The sequence below is a fragment of the Corvus cornix genome, chromosome 3 (genome assembly GCF_000738735.6).
Source record: "Corvus cornix cornix isolate S_Up_H32 chromosome 3, ASM73873v5, whole genome shotgun sequence".
In the NCBI taxonomy this organism is placed as follows: domain Eukaryota; kingdom Metazoa; phylum Chordata; class Aves; order Passeriformes; family Corvidae; genus Corvus; species Corvus cornix.
The window spans coordinates 91435792-91446941 of NC_047056.1; the positions used below are offsets into that span (position 1 = coordinate 91435792).

Sequence of the window (11150 nt, forward strand, 5' to 3'; positions counted from 1 at the left end):
CTCCTTCTACTCTTCTTCTGCAAACGAAAGATAATGTTTCCAAGAGGATTAAGTTTCATATACTTGATATTTCAGTCATTGACTTTTTTACTTAAAGGAAAAGTCTTACTGTAAGTTTCTGTGCATTACAAGTTGGGCAATGTGTGTTGAAATGATACGGATGCAATGTAGCTGAAAAGTGTGATAATGAAAGAAGCACTAGCTAATTGTTGTGAACTAAGTTGAAAAGCTGCCCTGCAGTGAAAGCTAGTCACACAAGGTGCAGAAACTAATAGAACACTGTCCTTTAAGCCAAACATTGTAATTAGGAACAGCTATTCACACTTTAAAACTGAACATACTTTTTTCCTTAATGTGTACTTGGATTATATTTACTAAATTACCCAAGATATCCCTATATATTCTAGTAGCATGACTCAGTTCTTACTGGAATTGCTCAAGAGAGAACCCTCGACCTTGTTTTTTCAAGTCAAATTTTGGCAAAATATGTTCCAAATGTACTTTACTTTAAGTACACCTACAAAGCACTGTGACTTGAAGAAAACATATCACTAGAGTGTACTGAGCCTGATTCAAATAAGAAATATCAAGTGGATGCTAGGTGTGACAGATGTCATGTTGCAGCTTTGGCTTTTAACTGGGAAAACTGGAGTCATCTGGAAATTTTTTTAAGTGAGGCACTCTGAGCCAGTAGGATATCTATTTTAAAGGGGTTTTTTCCTTCTGATCATTAGTGTATGATACAAACATCTTTATGAAGGGGAATGCTAGTCATATTCTTTTAGTAATTAGGGCATAAGCACAGAGGAATTAAGGCCTGGATGCAGAAATTCTGCTCGTGTGTGAGCACTGCCAGTCCAGCTGGTTGTCCCTGCGTATGAAACAGCTCGGTACAAACGCGCTGTCTCTGCCACGCGCTCTGGGAGAGGCACAGGTACAGCAAAGCATCGACAGCCTCGGTGTGCCTGCCAGTCCCCGGGACATGCAGGGCCCCTGTGCCCCAGGGGCTACTTCTGAGTGCACCTGAAGCCAGTTGTTGGGGTTTTAAGAGGTCTAGGTTTTTTTTCTGTTAAAGGAATTTCCCCCCAAACTGTTACTAAGATACAAATCGCTGGGTGCTTAAGAGAAAACAAAAGACCTGGCTGCTCCTTTTGTTTCACCTGGGTGTGTGGGCAGTTCGGTCTCGGCAGTTCGGAGAGAGAGGAGCTGCTGGTTGTTTTCGGCCGCTTTTCTTTCTGCTGGAAACAACACTGGGATCCCAAAGCCGCCTTCCCTGCTCCGCTGGAGGCTGGGCTGTGGCCGCCCTGCCCTGCTAATGCTTTGAGCCTTCGATACATTGTAGCCGTGCTCGCCCTGCCTGCCCGACCTCCGCGGGGTTCCCCGTTTGGATACATCGCATCTGCCACCCGGGATTTGTGCTCGTCCCGGCCGTTCCAGCCTGCCGTTCCAGCCCGCCGTTTCAGCTTGCTGTTCCCGAGGGTCCGGCCAGGGGTTTGTGAAGCCTTTGTTCCATCCCTTCCCGGGATCCCAGGGCACCGGTGCCGCGTGCTCCCCGAGCTCGCTCCGGAGCGCCCCCTGCAGCCGCGGGGGAACCATCGCACCTGCCCTGCTCACCGGGAGCCGCCAGCGCCCCTGCCGGCTGCGAGCGGAACTGCACCCGAGGGGAAAGGGCCCGACAGCCGAGAAGGCTGGCACTGGGTTTGTGATTGTTCGCTGTTACTGCCATAATTATTGCTGTTTGTTTGACTGGTTATATATATAATATATAATAGTAGAGAACTGTTATTCCTATTTCCCACATCTTTGCCTAAAAGCCCTTGATTTCAAAATTATAATAACTCGGAGGGAAAGGGGTTACATCTGCCATTCCAAGGGAGGCTTCTGCCTTCCTTAGCAGACACCTGTCTTTCAAACCTAGACACTAGTGCAGCTAGGTTCCACATCTGGCTTCAAGGGACACCTCAAGGCTGCCATAAGCAGCAAGGAAATGGGCTGCAGCCATGCAGGATGGCTAAAGAAGCTCATTCTGTTTCATGGAATAAAGGGAATGTCCTGGGTTGCAGTGTATTCTGTTACTATCCTCAGGAGCTATTGGAACCAGGTGGAGCAGTGTTTCCTTGCCTCCTCCCCCCAGACTATCTTTCTGTTAATTGCCCATCATTGTCCTGCCGCCTGACTCAGAGATAACTCCCTCCGGACTATCTTCTGTTAATGAGCCTAATCAACACTTTGCCTCATGACTCATTACCCCATTGTGAGATGCTCCACCCAGAGGGAGGAACCAAGCATCCCATCGTGAATATAATCTGGGACTCTGACCACCAGAGACAACCCTTCCCACTGGATTTCCAGAGGACAGGAGCTACACAGCCACCATTGAACTTCCTGAGGAAGAGCAGACTCTTTTACTACAGGATCACTGCTTCAGAGGACTGCAGCCACCATTCTACCAGACTGCTACCACCACCCTGCCTAACAGGGTGTCAGGTTGTACCTTGACTCTGTCAGTTTGACAGTGTTTTTCTTTTACTTTTTTCTTCCTTTTCTTTAATTTCCATTAAATCGTTATTCTGACTTGGTGCCTCCCACTGGTTTGTTTTCAAACTAGTATAGGGAATAGCAACAATTCATTTGCCCCTATTTGAGGAAAGAAATGGACTGCATGTGAAGCTGCAAAATGCACATATGGCAAACAAAGCAAGATGAATTTCAGCTTACTGGTAAAACGTGTTTTCCTTCTTTTAATCTTTTCAATGATGGTGACAATGAGGCTAAGTGAGTAGCTTCCCTGAGATGTGGTGGCATTTTCAGTGGCTTTGTATAATTGTCTTCATGGGCAGCAGTGTTCCCCCTGTAGCTAGGGACTCATACCATTTGTTTAAACATGTCTGTATTTGCTTTCAATCATAAGAAACCCTCCCTGTCAGCACTGGGTACGGCTTTACAGATTCACACATCTTTCCTTTCCTAGCACTGGCTGTCTCTCATTTTATATTTTGAACCAAATGAAGTTTAAACTTGATCAGGCATAGTGAGAATAAACGGTGCTGTCTCCCCTCAAAATAATGGTGCTTACACCAGTTTTATGAGAGACTGTTTTCTGCTTAATATCTTTCAGGGAACCAGGAGCTCAGGAACATGTCGGGGAAGCCCAGGCTTACCTACTTGAATGGAAGGGGCCGGATGGAGCCCATACGGTGGCTGTTGGCAGCAGCCGGTGTAGAGGTTGGGTGACGTTTTCAGTAGAGTGTTACAGACTGGTGTTTGCAACTTCCCTCAGTGGGGGACAATTTAACATGCGTGTGGAGGATAAAAGCTGCATGAGAGTGGCTAAATTCATATGTCCAATAGCACTGCATGTTTGTAACTACGTTGTTCGGTGGTTGATACGTGGGATGCAAAACTCATTGGCATTCAGAGTTCATTAGCAGTAGTATCAATCTCCTGAAGTAATTAACCCTAATGGGACAAAATGGGGATTTATTTAAAGAACCTTTATTAATTGTAAGTTTTGTAGCTGTGCTAAACCTCCTTAACTCAGTCTTATTAAGTGTGCAGTTACGATGTGTGTAAACTGGGGTGGGGTTAGAAATATTTGATGTGCCTTTTTTCCTTTGGCGCTGGCCCCAACCTGTCTTGTTTCTGTAGATGCTTGCACTCTGTTTCTGCTTGGTCTTGGTTTATTTCTGTATTAGTGCACTAATGCAGAAGTGGCCGGGCCCTCCTTCTCTTCCCCATCAGCTGTCAGGGAGTGTTGGATCCTCAGGACATCTGTACCCAAACAGTGTGATTGAAGATCTGGCCCATTACCTTTTGCTTGACTCAGTAGTTCTGTGCATGGTTATGTGCTATCACTTAATAGAAGAAAGTTAACAGAAGAATAGCAGTGTGACACTATTCTCACTCCTTTTTCAGTTTGAAGAGGTGTATTTGGAAACAAAAGAGCAGTATGACAAGTTAATCAAAGGTAAGAATCCTGACACCTGAGGTGTAGTCCTTCAAAATATTTGTCCAGCCTAGCTAAATTTGTGTTCAAAAATAGTTTACTTAAACGAGGGGAAACTTCTAGGTGCACACCTTGAATAGTGCAATACTAGTTTTGAATAACCCATTATTTCCAGTGCCAAATAACTGCTATAAACTAAAAGCCAGAGCATCTGTGATTGTGTTTATTGTAGTACATTAAGCAGGCAAACACTTCTATTTAATATAACTTACTTAACTATGCTGTTGAATTGTTAGCATGGTACCTGGCACAGTTTTCGTCCAGGGCAAATAGAACTCCCTGAGCCTGAGGTATGAAGCTTCCCCTAGTTAAAAAGCATGGAGCCAGCAGGGAGACCTGTGGAAAGCCTGACATAGTCCAAGCAGCATGCCACAAAGGCGACCAGCATGCCACATGCCAACCTTGGGCGAGCAAGACCAGTTCTTCCCACACACCAGTGCAGACCTGTAGCCACTGCCCTTGATATCTGGTCAGAAGAAATCCATCAGTGAACCCCTCCACGGACACCCTGCCTGCCAGGTGGGGAAGGAGTTGGGACTGTGAGGAGCAGTAGAGAGTGCACATGCCTCACAGTTTACCTGCTGCCCAAGACACGTGAGAGAAACCTCAGAGCAGGCTAAGCGTGCCAAGCTATACAAGGAAAGTTGGAAGAGGGCTTGCATGTATTGTGGCTGAGCTCAGAAAGGAAAAGCTGTGTCTAAAGAAATTCTGTCAGGGAAAGCTAAAGTGAACAAAAATAAAATAGAAGTGGTATTAACTAGATCAGAATTAAATTTGCAGGTCCAGTTGGCTGGGACTCTTACAGTGTGGGAGGACAGTGCAGTGTACACAAACCAATCATAGCTCTAAATCTAAGAGCACAGGTAGTGAAAGCCCAAGTCTGTAAATCCTTCACAAGTATAGGTTATCTAGAAAGAGTGATACTGTAACCAGGATTGTATCTGAGCTTATTGATATCCAGAGAGAATTAAATTATGGTGAAAAGGATAGGGAAGTTTTATAAAGAACATCAAGCGTTCTATGTCTATATATTGAGCTTAAGATGGTGAGAACACAAAGAAAAAAGGTGTGGTTTAATAGAATGGGTTGAAGAAAGATAGATAAATTAGTCATCCTGATAAAGGGACCTCTGGAATGTTGCCAGTTGTGCAGGGCAGGACTCAACAGGAGTAACTCCACATTACTTCTCCCTTAAACTTTTTTTCTCTCCCTACCAATATGCTTTTTGACAGGGTTTCCTGTGTTTAGACACTACCACATCGTTAGACTGGCCCAGGCATGATTTTGGCATGTACCAGCTGACAATCCTCCAAGCAATGCCCCAGCAGTGTCAGGATGATGCCTGGGCCAGGGGCTCTTCCCAGCAGGCAGCTTGCAGACAGACAGCTGTTTCAGAGGCAAAGAGAGTTAAATAACTTTGGCCTGGGCAGACCTGTACCTATTGGCCTGAGGGATAACTAACCTGGCACAGTCTGTGCAGCCAAATGTTGGCCAAGTGCTACCTGGGTATCAACGAGCTCTGCTGGTTGCTTACAAATAACAGGTTGTTGAGCTTTTGATGGGGTACCCTTCCTTCCCGGACCAGGGTAAGAGAGCAGAGGAGGCTGATGTTCTGCTAAGTTCAATAAAGAACTTATATAGTCTCATAGCTTTCTTGAAGGCAGAGTTCAAAGGGGTTATATGATAAAGGCAAGCAGCAACAGCAAACAGCAGGCAAACAGCTTCTTCTTCTTCTATATCCTCTATGCTCTATATGCTCTGTATTTTTTCTTACAGAAGTGTGGATTATATTTGTTAACTGACCAATAAGATTAACACACAATTCTAGTTTTCTTTTTCTTAACTTATCCTGGTCTAATTCTAACAGTCGTAAGTCTTACACAAGTGTTACACATGTATTACACAGATTTGCATATACAGTTTCTATCAGTTCTTCTTGTTTATGTGAACACGCCATCTAAAATATGTGAACAGTATCATTCTATCTATATTTTGTCCTAAAGTAAAGAATTCTGTGAAAAGGTACCACTGCTGCAGCAAGAACTATGTTTAAGGTCTCTGCTACAGCTTTTTAATGTTTAAGGCACTTAGCATATATTTCTACTAAAAGTTAAAAATCTATATTTCTATTTCACTTCGGTGTGGCTTCATGTATCTCAGCTTGTCCAAAGGTTCTAATTCAACCCCTGTGCTTTGGCTTCCCTCTGAGCCCAAGTCCAGAGGAGCTTTCACTCCAACAACAGGTGATTGATTTTTTAATGTGTACTCCACAGACCACCTTTGGCCAGCACAATCCAATCCCTGAAATTACTGGCAAATTCCTTTTAATCCTGCATATGTATTCTGTGCTGTGGTTATGTGAAGTGGTTCTCCCTGCAAAACGAGGGAGGAGAGGCAGTCCACTACTGATTTTAAGAGGGACTCCTCTTTTCTGTAGATAAGAAACAAATGGTGTATTTAGTTCAGTCATATTTGCTACACTGCTTTTTGTCAAGGGCCAGAAAGACAAATTTCATTTTTCACTTCACATCTTTCTGCTGAAAAATATTCTTCCCAATCTATTAGTTTTCCCATTCTGTTGTTTCTGCTAGATAGATACCAAGTAATGTTTCTTCCTTAAGATGCAGGAATGTGTTCTGGAAAGGCAAGAACACACATGATCTTTCTGTGAATGTTTACAAGAAACAAATCTAGGCTATTTGTTGCTGCAGAGAGAACTAATTTTTGAATTTTATCTGTAAATTAATAATATAGAACAAGTAAAGAATCTTTGTTAATTCTAGCCTAGCAAGGTATTTTAACAGCTATATTTTAACAGCTCTGGAGAAAGAGGCAGGCAGACGTGCCCGTTAGAATGAACCTTTATATCTGAAAGAAGGATTCACCAAACAGATAAAAACTGAGCAATTAAAAGAAATCATTAACTTTGAGCAATGCGAGTGGCAGCTGCCTGTTTGGACCTGGAGTTCTGCTGTGATTATAAACAAGGCAGGATTGTTCTCTGGATGCCCTTAGTGTGTAAATGGAGGAGGGAGTGTCTCTAAAAACAGTGAATTAGTCCAGCAGAAAACTGGTCTAGAATAGACTGACTTTGCAATGCTAAATCTCTGTGTCTACTTAGCTCTCAGAGCTGCCTCACTGAAAGCTCAGACAATTGCTCCGACCATCACCAGCAGAAAATGGGACTACAAAGTTGTTTCTAAATAGGCGTGAATTGTTGTAGAATGACACTAAGGCTAGGCCTGTAAAATCTATGGGGACTCTCAAACTCTTGTCCTGGAGTGACTGTGTGAAACTTACTCAAACACCAACAGCTGTCACAGGCTCTGCCTCTAACTCTGTGGCTTCAGGATGTTCAAAGTGGCCTGACCCCTTCCTGTATTCTATCAGCTTGGCCTTGCTGCAGTACTACTCGTGTATGTCCCTGACAGGGAATTGATCTGCATTCTAAAGAATTGGAATTTTTTGAAGTTCAGATTTACCACATATCTTTATTCTCCTTCTATTCCTTGGGTTGGAAGTGCTGGTTCAGGCTTTTCCTGCCAGCATGAGGCAGGCTCCAGAAGTACAAGCAGGGCCAGCTCTCACCAGCCGGTGAAGCTCCGGCAATGCTGTCAAGCCCAGGCCTCAGCTGCACTGTGGTGACCTCACTACAGGAGTGTGATGCAGGCTGTTTGATCTTCCCCACAATGTTAGCTGGGTGCAGTGAGTCTTACAGTTAGAGCAAGATATCAGTGGTCTTCTACACTGCAAGAGAAATGTGCTCAGTGCCTTGCTCTCCTGTACAGCTTGCAGTCTAGGAGGAGCTAAAAGGCTTTCCTTCACCTCTCCACCCTAGATGGATTCCTGCTCTTCCAGCAAGTGCCCCTGGTCGAGATTGATGGGATGAAGATGGTGCAGACCAGAGCCATCCTGAGCTACATAGCAGGGAAATACAATCTGTATGGGAAAGACCTGAAGGAGAGAGCCCTGTATGTAACACTTCCTATCACTTATGGAGCAGTTTGTTATTTGATAGCTACATTATATAAACCAAATTCAATCCTGTAAATCCAGTATAAAGGCATCAAAAAGACTAACAATAAGTTTTAAGCACTGCTTCTGAAATGTTCCTAAACAGAAACAGGCTTTTATTCCTTTTGAAAAATATTCATGTTTAGTTCATGCTTACTTTTGGCTGTGAAAATTGGCACTGTGTTGGTGATATAAAATTCCTATAAGTTGCCTTAGTTAATTGGAAAACAGATGAAATAACTTCTGTGCTTTTTTCTACCATCTTCCCCTGACCAACAGGATTGACATGTATGTAGAGGGAATAGCAGATCTGATGCAGATGATTTTGATGTTTCCTTTTTCTCCACCTGATGCAAAGGAGAAAAATCTTGACTCAGTTAAGGAGAGGGCAACTAACAGGTACTTTCCAGTCTTTGAAAAGGTAAGTGACAGCAAGTATGTATCTATCAAACTGGCAATTATCCAAAAAGTTTCTGCAAAATAATGCATTTGTAGTGTAGGTCAGTTCCCAATCCTCAGCTTTCTTGGCTGTCTCAAAGAAGGAGAAATATAGCAGCACATTTTCCTCTATTTGTTGGCTTGTGTTGTCAGGGCTGTGGTATTTGAACATCTGCAAAGCAATATGTTCTCAGCTGTACAGAAAAACTTTTCACTGAAGTGAAAGCAAGCACATGAGATTATTTTTGTTGAAGGAACAGTCCTATACTTATATTTGTTTAGAGCCCATCTCTCTGCCATGCTTAATTTCATTTGGAAAAGTTTCACTGGAGGAATGCAAAAATCCCTTGCAAATAAATCAGATAGAGAGATTAGGAGTACTTTAGTAAAACAACAGTCATAGATTTATAAAACAACAAACCCAACCCATATGATTCATGCATCTGGCAATATTTCCCACTTTTGTAATATTTATCTAGTTTTGGTGGAAAACAATAATAAAGGGTGAACATCACAGAACTTCTTAACACTAAAATAAAATAACCTGTTCCCAAAGGCAGGGATTTTCATTACTTAGCTGTTGCAATTCTGCATTTCTAAGTTTGCTTCCTGATATCAACATTGGACATCACTTTACATGAAGCATCTAAATGGGAGTTCTATGAATTCCTTAAATTGCTTGTTACTTCTTCCATTATCCCTATTTCTAATTCTAGGACTGTTACTAGTTTATTTAAGCATGTGGTTTTGTTTCTGTTCCCGGTGCCAATCATCATTCATCATTACTGAGTGACCAAAGTTTGTAGTCTGTCTACTAGAACATGAAATGAACAAAACTTCATTTTTTTTCCAGCAACAGTGAAATGATGTAGGCTCAGCTTCAGCTGAAAAGTCCACCCTGAAATTTCAGATAGAATTGCTGCTCAGCTCTGCAGCTGTGCTGTGAGGCTTAGCTGCCAAGGATGCCCATATGCCCCACTCTCATCTGCAGCCCATGTTTTCTTTTCTTCTCCAGGTTTTGAAACAACATGGTCAAGACTTTCTTGTGGGCAACAAATTCAGCTGGGCAGATGTTCAGCTAATGGAAGCCATTTTAGCAGTGGAGGAAAAAATTCCTGCTGTGCTGTCAGGGTTTCCTCAGCTGCAGGTAATTTTATTACTGAGCATGCTGTATTCAGGAGCTGGAGGTCAGTCCTGAAGTGATCATCTCCCCAGGCTGTCTAAATCACATTTTTGTGGCCAGAATTTCTCTCTTAATTGTTTTTTAATTATTTTTTTTTTAGGCATTTAAAACCAAAATGAGCAATATGCCTACAATTAAGAAGTTCCTGCAGCCTGGCAGCCCAAGGAAACCGCCACCAGATGCCCATTATGTAGAAACTGTGTTGAAGGTTTTTAAGAAATGAAAGCCTTGCCACCTTTGGGGAGACCCAAAATGCTGGGAGAGCAGGGGAGAGCAGAGCAGCAACTCCAAACCCTAAACCAAAGGAGAAGGAAGCTCAGTAAATTAGTATTGTTTTAGTTAAAACCAGTGCTAGAAAAACAAAGCAACCCATACCAGAAATAAAGCATTCTATTACTCTGGCAATGTGACAACAGCTTTGTCTTTATTGATAATAAATGCTTGGCAAAACATGAAAACATAGGCATATGGAGGCAAAGAACTATTTGTAGGGTAGGGAATTTATGAATTTAGAGAAAGAACAATGCATTGTTAGTACTGTCAGAATGTAACTTGTTGAAGAAGGTATTTTCTACATGAAAAGAAGCTCAGAGTAAGACCTGTGGAAGAGAAGAAAGAGAAGACCATTGGCACCACTTAACCTTTAAAGAAGTACACCTGTTTCAAGTTTCCATTCTTAAATTTAAGCTTGTGGGTGAATTGGGTTTTTAAGGTCTCTCAGCAAAGTTTTTGCAAAACTGATTATTTTTCTCTATAAATCAAGTATTTCAAACCTTTTGTATGATCATACCTGCTACTCACAAGCATGTTACAAATACATTACCTCTTGAGAGCAAAGTGTCATGAAAGAAAGGTGCAGTCTGTTTTGCAGACTCTGGCAAGGCAGAGGATGTTTATTTCTACACATTTAGGACAGAACACAGAGCAACAGATACTTAGGTTTCATTGACTTTCAAATAAAAATATTTACAGCAGACAATAACAGCTTTGTGAAGTGGCCTGATGCAACAGAGAAGCATCTGCCTAGAAGGAAACTTGTGTTCCAACAACTGTCACTAACCAGATCTGCTGCTTAATATTCTATGACATGAGTGAAGAAAAAAAGAAATTAGAAAAAAATATGGGAGCCAGAATAAAACAATACACAAAAAGACAGTGAGACCCACTGAGTGCTCCCTTGGATCCCATGTTCCATAGGAGAACCCCGTGCCCTGGGGGCAGGTGGCTTTTAAAGTCTCTGGTGCCACTGGAATGGTGCATTTTTCAATCCTCACGCTGATTGGTCCCTTTCCTGTTCGCTGGTTGGTCTATACCTCCGTGCATTCCTCACCAATCATTTTCAAACAAGTCCACATCATTGGTTGGCTTGTTCTCCAATCACAGTCTAGGGCATCGTCCTCATCCTTTGTACCCTATGAAGCAATGTACTAGAAAGTTCCTGCTATTAAACCCATTGGGTCCTTGTTATATCCCCATCCAGTGGTCACATTCCACCATTACACCCGTAAC

At 42.6% G+C, this 11150-nt stretch overlaps 1 protein-coding gene across 2 annotated transcripts; it reads left to right on the forward strand.

Annotated features, from left to right (window-relative positions):
* Positions 1-2451: 2451 nt before the first annotated feature.
* On the forward strand, positions 2452-10051 carry LOC104693575 (glutathione S-transferase A4-like). Of its 2 annotated transcripts, none has more exons than XM_019290792.3 (7): positions 2452-2487; positions 3119-3225; positions 3916-3967; positions 7845-7977; positions 8300-8441; positions 9474-9605; positions 9742-10051. In XM_019290792.3, exons 2-7 carry the CDS (start codon positions 3139-3141, stop codon positions 9862-9864), a joined length of 669 nt encoding a protein of 222 aa, XP_019146337.1. In that variant the 5' UTR covers positions 2452-2487; positions 3119-3138; the 3' UTR covers positions 9865-10051. The 2 variants fall into 2 exon arrangements, with proteins under 2 accessions (XP_019146337.1, XP_019146332.1); XM_019290787.3 differs by lacking the exon at positions 2452-2487 and adding an exon at positions 2551-2720.
* Positions 10052-11150: the final 1099 nt, after the last annotated feature.

Bases quoted from the DNA above. Each gene is read 5' to 3' on its own strand.
- LOC104693575 (XM_019290787.3), top strand. From the start codon at position 2,678: ATGCACATATGGCAAACAAAGCAAGATGAATTTCAGCTTACTG. The intron at 2,721-3,118 runs GTAAAACGTGTT...AATATCTTTCAG, and splicing joins AGATGAATTTCAGCTTACTG to GGAACCAGGAGCTCAGGAAC. The intron at 9,606-9,741 runs GTAATTTTATTA...TTTTTTTTTTAG, and splicing joins CAGGGTTTCCTCAGCTGCAG to GCATTTAAAACCAAAATGAG.